Below are 24,318 nucleotides of genomic sequence, written 5' to 3'. Positions count from 1 at the left end.
CGTCGGCGCTGGACCGCGCGGACACTGCGGTCTCCAATAGACTGCAATGTGTTCCGCGAGTATTTCCGCCTGAAGAATGAGCAACGCCTTTCTTCAGGCGGAAATTTCCAAGCGGATTTTCCGTTCACAAATTCCGTTTCACAAATTCACGCTTCGGAATTTGTGAAGGGAAACCCATTCACTACTCTATACATTTTAGTAAGCGGAATTTCTGCCTGCAATTTCAAAGAAGAATTGCAGGCAGAAATTCCGCAGTGTTAACCGAGCCGAACACTAGGTTTTCTTGTTTCTTTGGTTTTCTAGAGTACTAGCATTGCGAATTCCCCTTCCCTGGTGGTCTCAGTACCGGTGGGTCAGTGCTCCTTTTCATAGTTATATAAAATATCAGCAGGTTAAATGCCTCCTTTTCCTGGTGGTCCAGAGTACAGGATAGGGGGGGGGGGGGCTTTTTCCCTGGTCGTCTAGGCATCGGGGGGGGGGGGGGGGGGGGGGGCAGATGCTTTTTATTCTTTTATTTATTTTTTTCACCTCCCCCCCCCCCCCCCCCCCCCCCCCAGAGGTTTAGGGTATCAGAGGTGTGAATGCCTTTTTCCCTGGTGGTCTAGGGCACTATGGGGGGGGAAATGCAAGTTTATTGTGTTCGAGGGTACAAGAGGGGCAAATGCCCCTTTCCCTGGTGGTCTAGGGTACAGGAGTAGGGAATGCCTTTTTCCCTTGTGGTCTGAGGTACTGGAGTAGGAAATGTCTGTTTCCCTGATGGTTTGGGTTACAGAAGGGGGTTACGCCTTTTTCCCTGGTGGTTTAGGGTACAGTAAGGTTCAAGGGGTATTCCAGGAAAAAAAAAAAACTTTATTTTTTTATTTTTAAAATAGAGATATATATATATATATATATATATATATATATATATATTCTCTATATCTCCTATCTATCTATTATAAAATAATATAATATAAGTATAATATAATAATAATAATTATGTTAAAAAAAAATCTTAATCCTTCCAATAATGATCAGCTTCTGAAGTTGAGTTGTTCCTTTCGGTCTGGTAACAGTGCTCTCTGCTGACATCTCTGCTTGTCTCGGGAAACGCCCAGTTTAGAAGAGGTTTGCTATGGGGATTTGCTTCTAAACTGGGCGGTTCCTGAGACAGGTGTCATCAGAGAGCACTTAGACAGAAAAGAACAACTCAACTTCAGCAGCTCATAAGTACTGAAAGGATTAAGATTTTTTAATAGAAGTAATTTACATATCTGTTCAACTTTCTGGAGCCAGTTGATATATAAAAAAAAGTTTTTTCCTGGATAACCCCTTTTTAAATTCCTTTCCCCTGGTGGTCTAAGGTACAGGAGGTGGGAGGAATGCCTTTTTTCCTGCAGGTCTAGGGTACCAGTGGGTAAATGTGCTATTCCCTAGTGGTATAGAATATCAGAGGGTCAAATGCCTATTTACCTGGTGGTCTAGGGTACGGGAGGGGAGGGAATGCATTTTTTTTTTTCTGGTGGTTTTATCACTTTGACAGAGTTTCCCAACTTGTGGCTCTCAAACCAATCAGGATGGGAGTAGACCTTTAATTTCTGTAAGAATGGACTGTTCCTTTAAAGGGGTACTCTGCTGTCCAGCGTTTGGAACAAACTGTTCCGAACACTGGAGCTGGTTCCGGGAGCTCGTGATGTCTTAGCCCCGCCCCCTCAATGCAAGTCTATGGGAGGGGGCGTGACGGTTGTCACGCCCCATCCCATAGACTTGCATTGAGGGGGCTGGGCGTGGCGTCATGAGGGGGCGGGGCTATGACGTCACGAGCTGCCGGCTCCAGCGTTCGGAACAGTTTGTTCCAAACACAGAGCAGCGGAGTACCCCTTTAAATCCACGGCGGGGTGCTTCCACCCCGCTCACATACATGTAACCGTTCCATTATTTTTGAATACTGTTGTCTATTATAGAAGTCTTCATACTTGCGCACGTTCGCCGCCATGTAAGCCGCGACTTTTCCCAACTCCCACCCCTGTAGATCCGCGCTGTCTGTCACATTCTTATTCTCCGCATCCCAGGTCAGCAGCGGGGGAAAAAAATGGTCTTAAATGGGTCATCGATATATTTTTTAGATATATATATCTATCAACTGGCTCCAGAAAGTTAAACAGATTTGTAAATTACTTCTATTAAAAAAAATCTTAATCCTTTCAGTACTTATGAGCTCCTGAAGTTAAGGTTGTTCTTTTCTGTCTAAGTGCTCTCTGATGACCTGTGTCTCGGGAACCGCCCAGTTTAGAAGCAAATCCCCATAGCAAACCTCTTCTACTCTGGACAGTTCCCAAGACACGTGTCATCAGAGAGCACTTAGACGGAAAAGAACAACCTTAACTTCAGAAGCTCATAAGTAATGAAAGGATTAAGATTTATTTTTTTTTTAATAGAAGTAATTTAAAAACCTGTTTAACTTTATGGAGCCAGTTGAGATTATATATATATATATATATATATTTTTTTTTTTTTTTTCCTGGATAACCCCTTTAAGACATATTGCCGCATCTTTTTTTATTTTATTGTTTATCCCTGTAAAATGCTTCTTAAATTAAATTCTGCATCTTTATCCTTTTCCGTTGTCGCAGAAAAAGCAATTTTACTCCCAGTTTTTCTTGTCCATTATCTTTTATGAGGAATAAAAAAAAACACTTACACCCCCCACCCGCCGCACCGCCGGCTCCTCCGGATATCGCGTTGATCCAGATTTAAGGCTTCTTTTCAGCTTCTCCCGTTCCCTTGAATCTCGAGTGTTCCGTGTCGCGCTCCCTCTCCCTCACCCCCGAGGAGTCTCTCAATGCTTCGGTAATTGAAACCCTTTATGTCCGGGGGTAAGTGGCTTCCACAAACGGATTACCGGAGCCAACTTTGTTCCAATATATCTTCACCTGGTGGCTTCTCTTTAACAGATTATCACTTCGAGGCTTCAGCTGCCAGGTTGACTCTTTTTTTTTGTATTATTTTAAGCATTTAAGTTGTGGAGAGGCATTAGCAACGATCAGAGACAAGTTTTTTTCTTTCTTATTCCTGACCCTCAAATGACCGCACTTCACGATAACCGAATATTTGGATCCCTCTCTTGTCAACCCACAATAAATATGATCATTTTTTGGTATATTATGGCCTATAACATAAATTTAGATAAGGAAAATATATATTCCAATAATGTCAGATTCCCCTGGTGATTTGGGGTAGTTTGTTGGAGGTCTCGCCTTAAAGGGATACTCCACTGCGCACTCTGTCAGGACATCCTGGGTGTTTGTTTTGCAGCTGGAACCCTGGTTGGGAAACACTACTATAGGTGATTGAATTTAAAGAGGTACTGTTATCAAATCAACTGGTGCCAGAAAGTTATACAGATTTGTAAATCACTTCTATTAAAAAATCTTAATCCTTCCAGTACTTATCAGCTGCTGTTTATGCTCCACAGGAAGTTATTTTCTTTTTTTTTTTTTTTTTTTTTTCTTTTCTGTCTGACCACAGTGCTCTCTGCTGACACCTCTGTCCATGTCAGGAACTGTCCAGAGCAGGAGCAAATCCCCATAGAAAACCTATCCTGCTCTGGACAGTTGCTGACATGGACAGAGGTGTCAGCAGAGAGCACTGTGGTCAGACAGAAAGGAAATTCAAAAATAAAAGAACTTCCTGTGGATCATAAGTACTGGAAGGAATAAGATTTTTTAATAGAAGTCATTTACAAATCTGTTTAACTTTCTGGCAACAGTTGATTAAAAAGAATAAAAAAAATGGTTTCCAGTGGAGTACCCCTTTAAAGGGGTACTCCGCTCCTATACATCTTATCCCCTATCCTGCGTCAGTGGTCGTGATGTCATGGCCATGCCCCTCGGCACACCACGCCCCCTCCATTCATGTCTATGGGAGGGGGCGTGTCTGCCGACACGCCCCTCCCATAGACATGAATGGAGGGGGCGTGGCGTGACATCACAAAGGGAGTGGTTGTGATGTCACGATCACAGCGTCCGGCTCACAAAATGTGCACCGGAGTACCCCTTTGAGAACTCTCACTCCCTGGGGGTCTCTAGTAGTGAGGATGTGATAGGATACTGGAGCAGTGAATACCTGGTGGTCTAGGGTGCTACATGCGTGTAAACCACTTTTAAGTGGATAATATATGGCTAAATACCACTGGGTTAGGTTACCAGACATGCGAATGCCCTTATCCCTGGTTGTCTAGGGTATCTGATGAGTCAAAGACTTATGGTCTAGGGTACAAGAGGGGCAAATGCCTTTTTTCCTGGTGGTTTAGGGTATTGGAGCTGTGAATGCCCTTTTTTCCTGGTGGTTTAGGGTATTGGAGCTGTGAATGCCTTTTTCCTTGCTGGTCTAGGGCGCTGAAGGGGTAAATGTATTTTTCCCTGGTGTTGTAGGGTAGAGGAGGAATAAATGCCTTTTTCCCTTGTGGTCTAGGGTACAGGAGGGGTAAATGCCTCTTCCCTGGAGGGAAAATGCTTATTTGATAGGTGGTCTAGGGTACAGGAGGGGTAAATACTGTTTTCCCTGGTGGTCTAGGGTATAGGAGGGGCAACTGCTTCTTTCCATAAAGGTCTTGGGTGTCTGAGGGACAAATGCATGTTTCCTTGGGGGTCTAGGTTTCAGGAAAGGCAAATGCCTTTTTTCCCTGGTGGTCTACATTACAGGAGGTGCAACTGACTCTTTCCCTTGTGGTCTAGGGTACAGGAGGGATGAATGCCTCTTTCTATGGTGGTCTAGGGCGCTGGAGGGGCAAATGCATGTTTTACTGGTGGTCTAGGGAACAGGAAGTGTGAATGCCTCTTTCCCTGGTAGCCTGGGTTAGAGGAGGAGCAAATCCCCCTTTCCCTGGTGGTCTAGGGAATTTGAGGGACGACCATGTGTCATTTGGGCCACATTGTTTAAATTGGACCCCCAGTATTAGATGAAGATGCAGCAGACTGGTTTCCAGTCTTCCACCCCTGACTGTAGAAAATCCTTCCCGATAGCAGATCACTGCAGACTGTGGACAGGCCATGTATACGTGTACAACAGGCATTTTTGTTTGATTTGCAACTTTATCCTTTGAATATTGTATTTTCTCCCATAAAGCAATAATTGGCGCCTCCTATCTGCTCTGAGTGTAGTCGATGACTTTACTATGTTTAATATAAGACTTTTATGCTTCTACCGATCCACAGAGACCTGCACATAATATGTTCTCTCCATTACAAGCTGTAGACGATATCTCATGACGTTTCATAGGAACGTAACAAGGGGTTACAGGTGTTTGACAAATATCCGCTATTGTTGGACGTTAAAATGAAATTAGATTTTTTTTTTCACTTAAATGCTGGTGTTACTCCAAATTTTTCAGTTTCTCAAGGGGTAATAGGAGAAAAAACTTCCCAAAATGTGTAACCCCATTTCTTCTGAGTATGGAAATACCCCATATGTGGATGTAAAGTGCTCTGCGGGCGAACTACAATGCTCTGAAGAGAAGGAGCGCCATTGGGCTTTTGGAGAGAGAATTTGTTTGGAATGGAAGTCGGGGGCCATGTGTGTTTACAAAGCCCCCATGGTGCCAGAACAGTGGACCCCCCACATGTGACCCCATTTTGGAAACTACACCCCTCACAGAATTTAATAAGGGGCACAGACCACTGTTCCAAAAATCTCAGACACCTGTGGGGCGTAAATGCTCACTGTACCCATTGTTACATTCTGTGAGGGGTGTAGTTTCCAAAATGGGGTCGTGTGTGTGTGTGTGTGTGTGTGTGTGGGGGGGGGTCCACTGTTCCGGCAATATTCGGGCTTTGTAAAAACACATGGCCTTCAATTCCAGACACTCTCCCTCTCCAAGCGCCCAACGGCGCTCTTTCTCTTTTGAAATGGGGTTACAAATTTTGGGGGGCTTTTTTTTTTTTTTCTTCCTATATTCCCTTGTGAAAATGAAAAATTTAGGGTAACACCAGCATTTTAGTGAAATTTCTTTTTTTCATTTTCACATCCACCTTTGACGAAAATTTGTCAAACATCTGTGGGGTGTTAAGGCTCCCTATACCTCTTGTTACGTTCCATGTTACGTTTTTCATTTTGTAGTTTCCAAAATGGGGTCACATGTGGCTATTTATTTTTTTGCGTTTTTGCAGAACCGCTGTAAAATCGCCAATTTTAGGCCTCAAATGGTCATGGAGCTCTCATTCCTGAGCTTTGTTGTGCCCCCGCAGAGCATTTTACGTCCACATATGGGGTATTTTCGTTTTCAGGAGAAATTGTGTTAGAAATGAAAATGAAATACAAATGAAAAGTATGGGGCAACACCAGCATTATAGTGTAAAAAAATGTTTTTTCTTTTTTTTGCAATAACATGCTGGTGTAGACCCCAACTTTACCTTTTCATAAGGGGTAAAAGGAGAAAAAGCCCACTAAAATTTTTTAGGCAATTTCTCCCGAGTACGGAGATACCCCATATGTGGCCCTAAACTGTTTCCTTGAAATACGACAGGGCTCCGAAGTGAGAGAGCACCATGCGCATTTGAGGCCTAAATTTGGGATTGGCATAGGGATGGACCTGGATGCAAGAATTACACTTGCCTCCGATACCAAAATTACCCTACTGCAGTGTTTCCCAAACAAGGTGCCTCCAGCTGTTGCAAAACTCCCAGCATGCCTGGACAGTCAATGGCTGTCCGGCAATGCTGGAGGCTCCGTTTTGGAAACACTGCCATACCAGATGTTTTTCATTTTTTATTTGGGGGGTGGGGGTGGGGGGTGTATATGTGTTTTACCCTTTATTTTGTGTAGTGTAGTATTTTTAGGGTACATTCACACAGCTAGGGTTTACAGTGAGTTTCCACTGGGAGTTTGGGATGCAGCAGAAATTTACTGCATCTCAAACTTGCACTGAGAAACTCACTGTAAACCCCCGCCCGTGTGAATGTACCCTGTACATGGGGGGCAAACCTCCCAGCATGTACGGTCTGTCAGTGCATGCTGGGAGTTGAAGTTTGCAACAGCTGGATGCACACTGGTTGCGAAACACTGTTTCGCAGCTAGTGTGCCTTCAGCAGTTGCAAAACTACAACTCTCAGCATGCACTGACAGCCAAAAGGCATGCTGGGAGCTGTAGTTATGCAACAGCTAAAGGCACACTACTACAACTCTCAGCATGCCCTTTGGCTGTCTGTGCATGCTGGGAGATGCAGTTATGCAACAGCAGGAGACACACTTTTTCATAGAAAAAAATGTGCCTCCAGCTGTTGCATAACTACAACCCCCAGCATGCACAAACTACCAAAGGGCATGCTGGGAGTTATAGTTGTGCCTTTTTCTGTTGCATAACAACAACTCCCAGCATGCCCTTTTGTGCATGCTGGGAGTTGTTGCTAAGCAACAGCAGGAGGCCAGCCCTACCTCCTCCTGCTGCTGCACTCTTTCCGCCTGCTGCTGCCTCGCTCCTGGGGCCCCGACCCGGCCCGATCCCACGCCAGGTAAGGACTCCCGGCACCCGCTCTTGTCCTCCGGAATAGGGGCGGAGCAGGCGCAGTAAGGGACACCCCCACAGCAGGAGTCCTTATTCGTCGGCGTGTATATATAGATAAATATAAATATAGGTGTATATATAGATAAATATAGATAAATATAGAGATAAGTGTGTGTGTGTGTATATATATATATATATATATATATATATATATATATATATATATATACACATATACACACACATTATATATGCATATATATATATATATCTCTTCTCAGGTATTGGTTTACCGGTGTATTTAGTTATATGACATTTTATTTTATTTTTTTTCTTGTGGGTTTCTCCACCGTCTGTTGCGCGTACACTTAAAGTAATTTCTGAAAAGTGTGTAAAAAATTAATAAATAAATATTTTTGCATAGGAATGTAGGATAATATTACTCTGAGTGATTCTGATTTCTCAAGCCTGCTTGAAACAATTTCCCGGCGAGGCTGTATAGGGCTCGGCGACGGCGGCTCTTATTTAGAATGTATGTTTTTCTCGATTTTCTGCAGTTATGTTCAATTGTTAACGTCTCAAACTGAATGATTGCGGCGGAAGGAGTTTTTGTGTAAGGGATCCGCTGATGGCGGCGCGGGGCATTAGGACTCTGTTTCCACTCGATACACGTAAATATAATTGACATATGTCACCGCCGCCGCTCATTAATCGCTCATTTGATTTACCTATCGCCGGTGTGCTTTTCTCGCCCCTAACCTTTTCTAAATAAAATTATTTCTGCCTCAAGCATGTGAGCCAAAGACGTTGTCTATACCACTGTTTCCCATCCAGGGTGCCTCCAGCTGTTGCAAAACTACAACTCACAGCATGCCCGGACAGCCTTTGGCTGTCCGGGCATGCTGGGAGTTGTAGTTTTGCAACGGCTGGAGGCACCCTGGTTAGGAGGAAACCCTTTTCTATATTTCATTATTTTCCAGCCACAGCGCTGTATATTTCATAGTGGCCGTGCCTGGTATTGCAGCTCAGTCCCATCCCTTCCTGTGTCTCCTTTTGCTATTTTTGTCTGGAATATTTGTTTTATAATATTTGCTCGCTGTTCACAAACATTACAGTGTGTACAAAGTTAAAGGGGTACTCTGTTGGAAACAATTATTTTTTTTAAATCCACAGATTTGTAAATTACTTCTATTTAAAAATCTTAATCCTTCCAGTACTTATCAGCTGCTGAGTTCTTTCCAGTCTGACCACAGTGCTCTCTGCTGACACCTCTGTCCATATCAGGAACTGTCCAGAGCAGGAGAAAATCCCCAAAGCAAACCTCTCCTGGTCTTGACAGTTCTTGACACAGACAGAGGTGTCAGCAGAGAGCACTGTGGTCTGACAGAAAATAAATTCTAAAAGAAAAGAACTTCCTCTGGAGCATACAGCGGCTGAGAAGTACTGGAAGGATTAAGATTTTTAATAAGTAATTTACAAATCTGATTAACTTTCTGGCACCAGTTGATTTAAAATATAATATATTTTCCACCGGAGTACCCCTTTAAGTAACATTGTTTTCTTGCAGTGAGTCATGGCCTTTATTCCTATGTACGTACATTACTTATCCTGTACTGATCCTGAGTTATATCCTGTATTATACCCCAGAGCTGTACTCACTTTTCTGCTGGTGAGGTCACTGTGTACATACATTACATTACTTATCCTGTACTGATCCTGAGTTATATCCTGTATTATACTCCAGAGCTGTACTCACTATTCTGCTGGTGAGGTCACTGTGTACATACATTAAATTACTTATCCTGTACTGATCCTGAGTTATATCCTGTATTATACCCCAGAGCTGTACTCGCTATTCTGCTGGTGAGGTCACTGTGTACATACATTACTTATCCTGTACTGATCCTGAGTTATATCCTGTATTATACCCCAGAGCTGTACTCACTATTCTGCTGGTGAGGTCACTGTGTACATACATTACATTACTTATCCTGTACTGATCCTGTGTTATATCCTGTATTATACTCCAGAGCTGTACTCGCTATTCTGCTGGTGGGGTTACTGTGTACATACATTACATTACTTATCCTGTACTGATCCTGAGTTATATCCTGTATTATGCTCCAGAGCTGTACTCACTATTCTGCTGGTGGGGTCACTGTGTACATACATTACATTACTTATCCTGTACTGATCCTGAGTTATATCCTGTATTATACCCCAGAGCTGTGCTCACTATTCTGCTGGTGAGGTCACTGTGTACATACATTACGTTACTTATCCTGTACTGATCCTGAGTTATATCCTGTATTATACCCCAGAGCTGTACTCACTATTCTGCTGGTATGGTCACTGTGTACATACATTACATTACTTACCATTTTAGTCCGCTGCAGCCTCTTTATTCTCCATATCTATAGGGGTCCTCGAGGTCTGATCCCTTACAGATCATAAAGTTGACGTTGTTACCTTCACCATTTACTAATCTCAATGTTTTGCTGTATAAATCTACATAATTCTATTTTCCTCGTTTCAGGTAGTGTTGCCCAAGAGAGCTGATCCAGCTGAGCTGAAATCGATATTTGTCAAGGTAAGGCTCCTACCTGTAGTCTGCAACATAGACAATAAATGGCACTTAAAAAATAAGATTATTTCTTTTTAAAGGAGTAGTCCAGTGCAGAAAAACGTATCCCCTATCCTAAGGATAGGGGATAAGTTTCAGATCGCGGGGGGTCCGACGGCCACATGAAGCGGCGGCCAACACGACAACTTAATACTGCGCTATGGCAGAGCCGAAGATTGCAGATGGCAGCACTCCGGCTCTGCCATAGAGTTGTATTGAGGGGGCGTGTCAGCCGCCCCTTCTTACGGTGGTCAACACGCCCCCTTCCCGCGGGCTGCTGGGGCCCCGTACAGGAGATCGTGGGGGCCCCAGCAGTCGGATCTGAAACTTATCCCCTAAGCACTGTACGACTACTTTAATGTTTTTTGGTTGTGTTTCATAGTATGCCAGCGTGGAGAAAAATGGAGAGCGCTTTATGTCCCCATCTGACTTTGTCAAACGTTACCTGAACGTCACTGGAGATGGAGAGCCGAACCCCAAAACTATCCAGCTCCTGGCAGGCGTGGTGGACCAGACCAAAGATGGGTGAGCCCATGCGTTCTCCTCCACTATTTGTTTTTAAGTTATTTTCTACTACAAGGCTGTATTCACAAGAAAATAAATCTATGTAACCTCTGGTGGGGCATATGAGGTTAGAATACTGATAATGCACTGGCGCCCTGTAGTTCTGCTGGTGATAAATCTACTAAACAAGTATTTCAGGTTTTTTGGTTGCATTTTCTTTTAAAATTTTTAGTTATTGTTTTACCTATAACATTTGCACTTATGATCACTAGTCCTACAGTGCCATCTGTTTCATTCCAGCACAAAATGCACATAGTCCGTTATTGTACATGGGTCATGTGATTACCAGTCTGACCTGCAGAAAATCAGTGTTTAACCCCTTAAAGGGGTACTCTGTTGCTCAGCGTTTGGAACGGCGTCGGGAGCTCGTGACATCATAGCCCTGCCCCCTCATGATGTCACACCCCGCCCCCTCAATGCCAGAAAGGAAAACAAATTTGTAAATGACTTCTATATAAAAATCTTAACCCTTCCAGTACTTATCAGCTGCTGTATACTACAGAGGAAGTTGTGTATTTTTTTCCAGTCTGACCACAGTGCTCTCTGCTGCCACCTCTGTCTGTGTCAGGAACTGTCCAGAGCAGGAGCAAATCCCCATAACAAACCCTCCTGACAGAGGTGTCAGCAGAGAGCACTGTGGTCTGACTGGAAAGAACTACACAACTTCCTCTGGAGCATACAGAAGCTGCTAAGAACTGGAGGGATTAAGATTTTTTTTAAATAGAAGTAAATTACTAATCGGTTTACCTTTCTGTCACTAGTATATTGGGGGGGGGGGGGGGAGGAATTTCCTCTGGGGTTCTCCACTGGCAAGCGATCGGAAGTAAATGTTCACACCCCTCGTGACGTCACGGCCACGCCCCCTCAATGCAAGTCTCTGGGAGTGGATGTGACGGCAGTCATGCCCCCTCCCATAGACTTGCATTGCGGGGGCATGGCCGTGGTATCGTGCGGGGCGTGGCTGGACTCCGCAGCGCGAAAACAGCGTCTGGAACATTTACTTCTGAATAGTGGCCAGGGCAAAACTATATGCACAGACCATGTAACAAGAAGCCGTTCACAGGTTGGCGGACGAAGGCTCATGTTACCTCCAACAACCAACCCAAAGGGGTCGTCTGGTGTCGTCCATTGAAAAGGATTGCAACAATTTTCTAAAACCCCATCCAGATGAATGGGAATTGTAGCGTTGGCTGGTGCATGGATTGACCTACTAGTGCTCATCTGGACATGCAGGTCTCCTTCCTGACCCTCTTTGATACTATTTACATTTCATCTTTAGAACAGTTGGCGAGAACATGTACATTTCCATTATATACAATATTTCTTTCACCCCCTGGAATAATAAAAAGAAATGGCAGGATAAGGAGACGGATGGAGGGAGTGTAAAGGCTGCACGGGAAGATTTCCTGATGTCGATGCCGAAAATGGTTGCTGGGCTCCGGGTGTCGTCTCCGCTAATTGTTCGCTGACACATAATTCTCTTGTTGCTGGGCAACCCTGCACTTTGAAGCCCGTACAGTTGCACTAAAAGATGACATTATGTAATAGAAAAGACGCATAGAAGCTCCTCCGAAAGGCATTAGAAGTCGCCGCGTGACACGTTCTGGGCCCCACGTACAGTCTATTGTGCAAGTTACAATTATTTGTAATTTGGGAAAAATATTTCGTTTTCTGGACAACATTTTGGAAAATAATAATATACTGTGGAAAATGACATTCTCAGTAATATCAGCTGACGGGACCTGAAGACAAGACCCTGCCATTGCCAGACGTGAGCGTCTTAAATAAATAAACGTTTGCATTGAAGTGTGTGGTGGTGTTTTATGTTACCTTGTTACAAGAATCATCTCTTTTTGGTAGCTAATGGGGAAGGAGCCGAAATATTAAACGCTGTAATATTATAGGTAATGGGGGTCATCCTCATTGGAGAATGACTATCTGTATGCCTGCAGGTCGAAAAGCCTGTGCGTGTTACATTCACTGACCAACCCTAACATTAAAGGGGTTTTCCCATTTGGAAAAGTGAACCCTCTCCCGAGTACATGGGTTCGGCTGTTTCCATGGCTACTATGGTGAATGAATGGAGTGGCACAATCCCCATTCTCAAAATTGTCCAGGGCCCCATAGGCTGGACCTCCCCCAAAATCAGCTAGTTATCTATGCTGTGGATAGGGGATATCTTTTTCAGATGGGAAAACCACTTAAATGGGCACTCTCATTAAAAAAATTTTTGATATTGCACTCTTTATGGTATATAAAAATATTTCTAATATACTTTGGTTAAAAAAAAATTAAGTCTTATTTGTACTTAAGAAAAGCTCCAGAGCACATTTTCCCCCATCTCATACACAGATTTTGGACCGAAGTCCAAACACAGGAAGTGCAGCCTGGAGTGCTGAAGGGTGTGTGTCCAACCAACAGCATATGGCAGTTAAGTGTGAGAGGAGCTATGATTGGATGAGGCTGGACACGCCCCCCCCCCCCCCCCCCAGCACTCCAGGCTGCACTTCCTGTGTTTGGGCTTCGGTCCAAAATCTGTGTATAAGATGGGGAAAATGTGCTCTTGAGCTTCTTTTTTTAAGCACAAATAAAACATAGAAAACTTTTTTTTAACCAAAGTATATTACAAATATTTGTTATTTACCATAAGGAATGCAATAGCAAAAATTTGTTTTAATGAGTTACCCTTTAAAAGTCACTGACGGGTGAACTGAATAACGTGGACTATCTGGTGACATGGCTACTATGGTGAATGAATGGATTGGCGCATTCCCCATTCTCAAAATTGTCCAGGGCCCCATAGGCTGGACCTCTCCCCAAATCAGCTAGTTATCTATGCTGTGGATAGGGGATATCTTTCTCAGATGGGAAAACCACCTAAAAGTCACTGACGGGTGAACTGAATAACGTTGGACTATCTGGTGACAGTGGTGCCTGTCAAGGGTGAGATATATTGGACAACAAGTGACCAGTCATTTCGGGAATTTGATATTTGAAAAGCAGGAAAAATTGACAAGTGTAGGGATCACAACTGGACGACTAGGTCAGACAACTAGATCTCCAGAATGGCCGGTCTTGTGGGGTTAGTACCTACCATAAATGCTCCAAGGTAGGACATGTCTATGGCTGAGAGTCATTGACGCACAAGGCTTTATTGGTGTATATAGAGAATGAAGGCTAGCCCATCTGGTCTTATTCCACAAAGAGCTACTGTAGAGCAAAATGCTCAGAGTTCTTGCTGCTATGATAGAAAAGAGTAAAAGCATACAGGACTTTAGCTTGCTTAGTATGGGGCTGTGTATCTGCAAACCCGTCAGATGGACCATACTGACTTCTGTGGAATGTGCGTTCTGTGGGCACACTAGTATCGAAACTGGAGCTTTGAGCAGTAGAAGAGCCAGCCTGGTCTGATGATTTACATTTTGCATCTTGTGGACGGCCTGGTGCGTGTGTGTCACTTACCTGGGGAAGAGATGGCACCAGGATGCCCTGTAGGAAAAGACAATGCGGCAGTGTGATGATCTGCTGGTGACCTTGCGTCCTGGCACCATGTGGATGTTACTCTGTACCAAAACATTGTACAGACCAAATCCCCCCTTCATGGCAGCTGGAACCCCTAATGGCAGTGGCCTCTCTCAGCAGGATAATGCCCCTGGCCACACTACAGACATTGGCCAGGAATAAGGAACATGTCCGAGATCAAGTTGGTGAATCTGCCTCAAAATTGCCTAGATTTCAATTTGGTCAATCTGTGGGATGTGCTGGAGAAACAAATCTGATCTTTGGAGGCCGCACCTCACAAAATACAGGATCTGCTCCTGTTCTTGTACTTACACACAGCAACTTATGTGAACGAGCAAAGTTTGTGATTAGTGTGGACTTCATTCTATAAAAGTCTTCAAATTGGCTCCATAAGTGTTGGCTACAAGAACACCTTCCCTCTGCAGCATGGTGCAAGAGGATACTTGCCTCCTATATTCAGATATTCTCATAATTAAAGCCCAAACACCTAAAAAGAATCTTCTCTCTACTAGTAGGTCCGCCATGCCCCACCCACTGCCCTGCCTCTGACTGCAGGACAAGTGACTGCAGAAGGAGCCTCCCCCCACCACTCCTTTTTTGTGTGTGCTATCTGTGCAAGCATAAGCTACTTTACTAACATGGTTGCGTTACCAAAGGTGACTGTATCACTAGTAGATTATGGGCCATGTGATGCCAAAACATCATGCTTTGGGGCAGTTTTTTTGCTAAGGGACCAGGACGACTGATCCGTGTAAAGGAAAGAATGAATGGGGCCATGTATCCTGAGATTTTGAGTGAAAACCTCCTTCCATCAGCAAGGGCATTGAATATATGAAACGTGGCTCGGTCTTTCAGCATGACAATGATCCCACACACACCACCTGGGCAACAAAGGAGTGACTTTGTAAGAAGCATTTCAAGGTCCTGGAGTGGCCTAGCCAGTCTCCAGATCTCAACCCCATAGAAAACCTTTGGAGGGAGTTGAAAGTCCATGTTGCCCAGTGACATACCCAAAACATCACTGCTCTAGAGGAGATCTGCATGGAGGAATGGGCCAAAATACCAGCAACAGTGTGAAAACCTTGTGAAGACTTGCAGAAAACGTATGCTCTCTGTCATTGCCAACAAAGGCTATATAACAAAGTATTGAGATGAACTATTGGTGTTGACCAAATACTTATTTTCCACCATAATTTGCAAATAATTTCTTTAAAAATCAGACAGTGATTTTATGGATTTTTTTTTTTCTAATGTCTCTTAATTGAGGTACACCTATGATGAAAATTACAGCCTCTCTCATCTTTTTAAGTTGTGAACTTGAAAAAGACGCCTGTCCTGGCGTCTAAACGCGTTGTTCCAAATAAATCGCCTAGTGATCTTCTTGTTCCTCATCCATTCTGCACCGATTCAAGTCCTTGTGGAGTTTGGAGGTTTTTGCTACATTTGCTACACCTTTGCGGTGGTGGGACTGGCTGCATTGTGGAATACCTTTTACAGTGTTGTACCTGACTTTGCACAACCTATTGGGTAAGTGCATTCCGATAGTATCGGCTTAGTTATATTACCCTTTTAATGCACTATGGAGCGCTTCTTGTCTTTTTACATCTTTTTAAGTTGGAGAACTTGCACAATTGGTGGCCTAACTAAATACTTTTTTGCCCCACTCTAGGTGGAATGCTTGCCAATGTAGAGGGGTGGTGGACAGACTGCTTATCATCAAGGAGCGGTGGTGGATGCAATGCTCCCTAACAAGAATGGGTGATGGATGAAATTATTGCCATCTGCAAGGGTCTGTGGGCGGAATGCTTTGCCATCGAGGTGGGATAGTGGGCAAATAGCTTAACCAAGATGAGGTGGTGGGCAGAATGCTTGACATCTGGAAGAATTTTTGGCAGGAATGGACTGCCATCAAGGTGGGTCGGTAGATGGAATGCTCAACCATTCAGGAGAGTTAGTGGCCAGGATGAGCGACCATCAAGGAGAGGAGGTGGGCAGAAGTCTCTCCATCGATGACGAGTGATGGGACAGTATACTTACCAGCGATGAGGGGTGTGTTGCACAGTTTGCCCACAAACAGTGAGGGGTTAAGGTGTGGCATCGAAAAGGTGTGTTGGGCAGAGTGCTCGCCAGGAATAAGGGGTGGTGTGCGGATAATCGGACACCAGCCAAGTGCATTGTGGGAACTCTATGGTGCATCCCTGGAGGAAGTGAAAAAGTGCAAAACTTACATTTTTTATTCTGAGATTTCTCTGGTCTCAGACAACCCCTTTAAGCTGCCATGTCTGCCAAATTCTTAATATTTCATTATAAGGTCGAGAGAAAAAATGGCCAATAAAACGTCTGTAGATTGATATTAAATAAAATTGTAGATATTACTGTGAGGATTTAATCAGATCAGTAAAGTGAAGAGTGGAGGATGGGCCGCAGCAGCTGCATCTAAATTAACCCAATTTTTACAAGTTAATTAAACCGGCTATTTTCTTCTTATTGTATCTCGGGCTCCCGTCAATGGGACCGGCCTCAGCGGCGAATCACAACAGATTTACTCCCTAATAACGGTGACGTATTCACTCACTGAAATTATGACCCACACAATAAAGTAACTGAGCATCAATTTTACACAGTCAATTACATGTGGAGCTCTTTATGTCTAAAGAAGCCTAAGTAATGCGACGCACACAAGTCTGTGTTCTCAGCCCTGAGCGGCGGGGACAGCACGGAGGGCAGTTTCCGTGGCAACGCGCTCTCTTTTCGGGATTAGCCGGGGGCCCCCCTGATTGCACATCATTAGGTGTCATTAAATAAAATTTAAATATGAACTTACAACATACGACTTAAAATGAATTCTTTTCATGTGCAGAAAAACAGGTGTTCCAGCCTACAACGGACCCAAATACATTATCTGCCTGATAACTTTCTCTAGATAATGGCGTACCCTCCGTGGAGCACAATGTGTTTGGGAATAATTCATGCTCTCCAATCCGAGGGTAATTAAAGCATTGTGATATAGGTAGAATTAAAAAAATCTGAAATTGGGAAAGTAAAAAAAAAATTAAAAAAAAATTATTTGTACTTTGTTTTAAAATTTTTGCTTTTATTTATTTTATTTTAATTTTTTTCTTCATTGTTTGCCACGTGGGGAATTTGGATACATTTATTCATTGGATTTAATCCTCAGCTTTTCTCGACTCAATGAAATTGCTCCTTTTTGTATCCATGGTTCTTTTTTTTTTTAATCTCTTCATTAACCTTTTGAGAAATCTTGGAGTGCAAGAGGCTTTTTTTCTTTTTTTTTTTTCCCCCTTCAAACAAAAGACCGGCTGCAGCGTTCGTTGCATTAACTTGTACTGAGTTAATTCCTAAAGAATGCTTTAACCTCTTGGCAACCAGTAGGATGAGGGCATCTTCTTTTTAGTGTTTCTTTAAGGAGAATGTGTCATTAAATGACCTATTCTTTCAATCAAGTTTTTATGGTAAACATTATTTTTTCTGAATTTCTAGTGTTTCTTTCCTTTTTAATTTTCTATTTTTATTTTTACATTTGTTTGTATTTTATTTTTATTTTTAAATGTATACATTTTTATTTATTATAATATATTTCAGAGATCTTGCAGTTTTTATCGCTTCTCGGCCTTTTGGCTAAGATCAAGTGTAGTATCTGTTCTTGTCAGTTTAATGCTGGTGGCAGGCGACGCCAGTGTGGAGCTGGTGGGAATGGGTGCTGCATGGTAGGGAGCAGGTGTACCGGGGAGTTCCGGGGCTGGTTCTGAGGAATCAGCTTGACGGCTGCCCCGATGTGACATGCTTCCTCCGGGTCTCGCCATGAGGTAGAGGGGTGTAGAGCCGAGGTACTTCTGTGCCTCGGGGAGTGGTGACCCTGAGGTTCCGAAACTCACTGCGTGTTAAGTCACTGAGTGAACGCACTGCACCATACTCTTCACCTTTTGGCACTCGCCCTTTGTATCCCGGCCTTCTGGCTAAGATTGGGGACATTTTTTATAGATCCGTCCGGATTACCGGGCAGTGTATCTGCACTCGTCCACTTATTTATTATTTTTATGTCTTGTCACTGTGCCACGTTTGCGTCTTTATTTGTACACAGGATTGTCAGGATGCGGTAGCCCTTCAGGGTGTCCCTCCTGGCGGTCTAGGGGAGGTGTGTGTGTGGCCATTAGGTTCCTCACCTCCCTGCAACCCCTGGGCATCTTGGCTTCGGTCAAGATGCCATCAGTATACGGCTCCTTGGCTGATACCTTGGTTAACGCCTAGGTTGAAGCCAGGAGCATTTTCGGCCCCTTAGTAGCTTCAACGAAAAGGGGGCATCGAACCAGGATCCTTGCAGGTGCCTTCTGGCCCGGAGGTGAAGGGTAGGTTTGTTGGGGGGGCCTCTCTCCTGTTTGAGAAGGGCTTAGCGACAGACCGCATCCTTTGTGCACGTTTTTTTTAGTGTGACACGTTTGCACTTTTTCTTGCACTTTAAAGGGGTACTCCGGCGCTAAGACATCTTATCCCCTATCCAAAGGATAGGGGATAAGATGCCTGAACGCGGGGGTCCCGCCGCTTGCATTGAGGGGACGAAGTGTGACGTCACATGGGGGACGGGCCATGACGTCACAATGCTCCGGACCCCGTGATCGCCAGTCATCAGACCCGGAGCGAACATGCTCCGGGGACTGATTGTAACGGGGTGCTGCGTGCAAGATCATGGGGGTCCCCAGCTGCAGCCCCCCCTGCGATAAGGCATCTTATCCCCTATCCTTTGGATAGGGGATAAGATGTCTTGGAGCCGGAGTACCCCTTTAAAGGTCACAGAGCATGCACAGATGCCTTTCTCATTCACGTGAATGAGGCTTCTCCTGTCTATTCTATAATTCCTGTCTCTAAATGCTGTACAAACCAGCTAAGGCTAGGTGGCAGCCCCCATAATAATGTTCAAAATGAAATTTACACATATAATGCCCCCTGACATGTGCCCCTCACATATACCGTATATGACGGCATATAAGACGACTGGGCGTATAAGACGACCCCCAACTTTCACAGTTAAATAATAGAGTTTGGAATATACTCGGAGTATAAGACTACCCCTCCTACCGTGATGTACGGTACCTTGTAGTTCCCCCCCCCCCCCCCCCATTAGGTAGGCAGTATAGTTCCCCCCCACATTAGGTAGGCAGCATGTTCCCCCACAATAGTAGGCAGCTCCCCCACATTAGGTCAGCAGTTCCCCCACAATAGTAGGCAGCTCCCCCACATTAGGTCAGCAGTTCCCCAACAATAGTAGACAGCTCCCCCACATTAGGTCAGCAGCTCCCCCACATTAGGTCAGCAGCTCCCCCACAATAGTGGGCAGCTCCCCCACAATAGTAGGCAGCTTCCCCCCCCCCCCCCACAATATTAGGAAGTCCCCTCACAATAGTAGGCAGCTCCCCCCCACAATAGTTGGCAGTATAGTCCCCCCACAATGGTAGGCAGCTCCCCCCACAGACATACAGCTTCAAGCCATATACAGTGTATGGCTGGAGGCTGTATGTCTGTATACTGCCCCCCACAGTGTTCCGGTCACCGCTCCTCTGGCCCGGGGTCACTATCTACTGCTATGGCCTATGGGACCATAGCAGTAGGTGCCGGGACCGGAGGAGTGGTGACCAGAACACTGAAGATGACGTGCCGCCGGTCACTTACCAGGCTCCGGCCAGCGCGTCTTCCTTCTGGTACTCCTGCGCCTCTATGGTTGTACGCACGGGATGTCCCGTGCATACAACCATAGAGAGGCGGTGGATCGCAGGAAGACCGCAGGAGGACCGGAGGAGGACGTGCGGCGGGCGGGGAATAAGTGACCGGCGGACATCCTTATGTCCCGAAAAGATTTTTCGGGACACGGGGATGTCCGGTATAGGAAAACCTATGATTATCTGCCTGGGACTGCTCCCGTGTGCGGCTGCAGGCGGGGGCCGGCCAGAGCAGGTAAAAACTAATACTGTATACTAAAAACCAGGGGGCCTCCAGCTGTTGTGAAACTACAACTGCCAGCATGCCCGGACAGCCTTTGCCGGTCCGGGCATGCTGGGAGTTGTAGTTTCACAACAGCTGGAGGCACCCTGGTTGTTAGTATACAGCAGTGGTCGGCACTATGCGGCTGCTGCTGCTCTGCATACAAGGGCCTGATACTAGTATCAGGCCCTTGTATGTTACCAGTGTGCATGGGCGGCCGCCGCTGCCCGACCGCACTGCAAGAGCCGCATTAAAGTGTGTGAAGAGCCGCATGTGGCTCACGAGCCGCAGCTTGCCGACCACTGCTCTAGACCAAGGTTCCATAGAGTGAATGTAGCCTTACAATTGCCTCTTTGGGTAACGGTTGTGAGGTTGTTTGGGGAAAAAAAAATTGTGATCCTGTTGTTTGTCCCCCATATATACAGCGATCAGCCATAACATTATATCCACCGGCTGGTAAGGTAAATGAAATGGATAATCTGGTTCCTGTTATGGGTAGAGGGGGCATATTGGGCAACAGTTACTTCTTGAAGTTAAAGGAGTACTCTGGTGAAAAACAATTTTTTTCTAAATCACCTGGTGCCAGACAGTTAAACAGATTTGTAAATTACTTCTATTTAAATATCGTAATCCTTCCCGTACTTATCAGCTGCTGTAAACTACAGAGGAAATTATTTTCTTTTATAAATTATTTTCTGTCTGACCACAGTGCTCTCTGCTGACACCTCTGTCCATGGCAGGATCTGTCCAGGGCAGGAGAGGTTTGTATGGGGATTTGCTCCTGCTCTGGACAGTTCCTGACATGGACAGAGGTGTCAGCAGAGAGCACTATGGATAACAGCCGCAGCGCCGATAAAATTGCAGCCGCATCGCTTCGGCTTTCACAGCAGGAGACATCCTCTTGCTGTGGTAGCCGAACTCACACTGAAGGGAACAGTGTTTTAGACAGCATATTTGTGGTCAAGTGACACGCGCACACCCCCTAGCCACCCCCAGGAACCAATGGTAGGGGGTGGGTGTGTGTCTGCCAATGGAGCGGTCTTAGTCCAGCACTGGAAAGTGCTGTGTCATGTACTACATTCCACGGAAAAACACAAAATAGGGCATTACACCCGGCGCTCACCGCTAGAACTGAGACTCAGAACGCCAACATAGAGTAACTGGTGGACCTGGCGTCCAGACGTTTCGCAGGGCGCCCAGAGGCGCCCCACGCACGTCTGGAAGCCAGGTCCGTTGGGTACAGTTTGAAGTCGAAGTCTTTGAGTCTCAGTCCCAGGGTACCGTTTGTATGGGTAACTTCTCTATTTCCCTGGTCTCAAAAAATCTCCCTCATTTCCCCTCAAGATCCCAACTTGCCCCATTGTTTCTTATTTTATTTATTTATTTATATATATAAAATATATATATATATATATATATATATATATATATATATATATATATAAAAAAAAAATGTATTTATTTTTTGAGCAAAAATTTCATGTGTACAGGGGGGGGGGGGGGGGGGATAGTTATTGTTTCTAACGTCCGGTAACTAACTGTACAAAATGCAGAACATCAATGCAAGCTTTGTACAGACTCTAAGCCAGCATGGATCGCTTTGAAGCTTGCAGAATTATAAATTCAGCTCTGGAACACAATACCTTCTGTAATGTATCAGTCCACTATATGTAATGTATTTACTAAGTGACCAAAATTTTATACAGGTTATTTGTTTTTTTTTTACAGGTTAATCTCCTTCCAAGAGTTTGTGGCGTTTGAGTCTGTCCTCTGCGCTCCAGATGCATTGTTCATGGTGGCCTTTCAACTTTTCGACAAAACGGGGAAAGGAGAAGTCACTTTTGGTAAATGGTTCTTTTATGTATGTTTAGAACATTTGTTATCGGGAAGACAAGACCTTTTTATTGGCTTTATTCAAGGGGTATTCCGAGCAAAAACATCTTATCCCCTATCCAAAGGATTGGGACAAGATATCTGATTGCGGGGGGCCTGCTACTAGGACCCCCCCCCCACCCCCGACGCGCGATCTCCCTGCAGCACCCGCATTCTATGCGGGGCTGCATCTCCAGTTTTGGAAACCTCCGGGTTTCTGGGACTGGGGACGTGACTTCATGCTACACCCCCTCCATTCATCTCTATGGGACACAGAGGTTTCCGAAACTGGAGACGCAGCCCCGCATAGAATAATAGGGGATAAGATGTTTTTGGCCGGAATACCCCTTTAGCTATGCTTATTGTCTGACCAAAAAAATGTAATAACCTATTGATAATATTGAAACACACATTGAAATGAGTTGCAGTCGATTTCTTGCTTCCTATTTCTGTATTCAAAGTGTTACCCCTCATATCACAGAAAAAAATGTTTCTATATGTTCCTCACTAGGTCATGCAAATGCTTTACATGTCCTGGTGCCTATCTTCTCTATTTGGCTCACAAATCCCTCTTTTCTGCTGCTCACCCGTTTTGGCATCCACTGCTCAGGAATGGGCGTGTCTAAGCAAGCACTGAGCCTGCCCTCACTCACCATGCCTTCAATTCCTCCCTGAGTCTTCTGTGCTGGATCTCTTCATCCAATCACTGCAGACTGCTTTGTATCCCGCTCCTCTGTGTTTTCGTGCTGAAGTCTAATAGGACAGGAGTGAGTGGTCCAAGTCCCGCTATCACCTCCTGGACTTTGTCCTATGCCTTTGCTTTAGCTGGGACAAAGATGATGCTGCAGCCAGACAGGATTATGTTCTGAGTGGTATGGGGCACCCGTTTATTTTATTTATTTATTTATTTTTTAATCATGATTTCTATTAAAAGGAAATTTTTTTTCTATGAAGTTTAAAAAGGTTAATGTTTTGCCAAGATGTACCACATATAAAAAGTCTGACAGTGCCCATTTAAACATGTTTTATTAAAGAGTAAGTATCACAGTGTAGTACAGCATGAAGGTCAACATAACCAAAGAGGAAAATTCTTTCCAGACCGAAAGAATTGTTACTTAGTCGTGAAAGAACATCATCCCATATTTTATACCAGAGGATTGCGTGCGTTTAAATGTAGTTGTGTAATATTGTATTAGAGGAGAGGCACACCAAGCTTCCCAGACTTTATTAAAGGAGATCTGCAGCCCTAGACACCAGCTTTTGCCAGCGGCTTCGTTCGCGTTAAATTTGGGGTAATGTAGATCTACTTTTTACGATCCTATACTAATGATGCCGCTCTGGGTAAAGTCTACGGGCATCCAAACAACCCGAATTCTTTCAATTTTGATCGCCGCGACTAAAGAGTTAATGCTGGACATCTGCCAGAACGGCGATGTCCGGCATTAGCCATAGGGCCGTTGCGGGTATGATGCGAGTTCAGCTCCTGAGCTCGCTTCATAACCCTCCCGTGCTGCAGCGCCGGGTATACCCAGCGTTCTGCGGCAAAGGGATAATTCATACAAACTTTGAACCCCCGTTTCACCCATTTAGGGGTGGAATTATAGAAAACGTTAAAACACGTGTTTCTTTGTCTCTAATTGTTAGCCTAAAAACAAAGTTTCATGCTTCTAGCTTAAATAATGATGGACTTCCATACAAAATTTTAACCCCTTTTTCACACCCTTAAGGGTTGAATTTAGAAAAATCCTTTCTTATTACTTTATCGTCTACGTCTTAAAAACACCTGTGAAAAAATTCAGCTTTCTAGGTCCAAGGGTTTAGGCTGGGCGTTGAGTCAGTGAGTCAGGCCTTCTCTTTTTTTTTAGTTTAATAGAGAGAGAAATTTTAAAAGCAAAATTATCGGTAGTTGCAGTATCTTGTAATACCTTTTTTATTGGACTAACAAGGTTTTGTAGAGACAAGCTTTCGGGATTCCTCCCTTTATCAAGTCATAGGCATTTCTGAGCTCATAAGGAGAAAACACACGTTCTATCTAATTGTGAGATAGAACGTGTGTTTTCTCCTTATGAGCTCAGAAATGCCTATGACTTGATAAAGGGAGGAATCCCGAAAGCTTGTCTCTACAAAACCTTGTTAGTCCAATAAAAAAGGTATTACAAGATACTGCAACTACCGATAATTTTGCTTTTTGCATCACTGGACTAATACGGCTACTCCTAACTACTGTATGGAAGGGGCGTGTCATTGCTCAGTGAGGTTTCTG

The 24,318-nt window shown here is 44.4% G+C and overlaps 1 protein-coding gene and 1 pseudogene across 1 annotated transcript in view; both read left to right on the top strand.

Annotated features, from left to right (window-relative positions):
* The first annotated feature begins 9,994 nt into the window (after positions 1–9,994).
* Positions 9,995–24,318, top strand: part of SLC25A13 (solute carrier family 25 member 13) — a 116,892-nt gene continuing 102,568 nt past the window's right edge. The window contains exons 1-3 of the mRNA XM_056518940.1: positions 9,995–10,070; positions 10,486–10,628; positions 21,912–22,027. Of these exons, the coding sequence (XP_056374915.1) occupies positions 10,519–10,628; positions 21,912–22,027 (226 nt within the window). The 5' untranslated portion in view covers positions 9,995–10,070; positions 10,486–10,518. The remainder of the gene's footprint in view (positions 10,071–10,485; positions 10,629–21,911; positions 22,028–24,318) is intronic.
* Positions 17,809–17,899, top strand: LOC130275228 (U2 spliceosomal RNA; annotated as a pseudogene).

The sequence above is a fragment of the Hyla sarda genome, chromosome 5 (assembly GCF_029499605.1).
Source record: "Hyla sarda isolate aHylSar1 chromosome 5, aHylSar1.hap1, whole genome shotgun sequence".
Lineage (NCBI taxonomy): Eukaryota > Metazoa > Chordata > Amphibia > Anura > Hylidae > Hyla > Hyla sarda.
The sequence above is the reverse complement of the archived record's forward strand: the minus strand, read 5'-3'. Positions and strand labels throughout refer to the sequence as shown.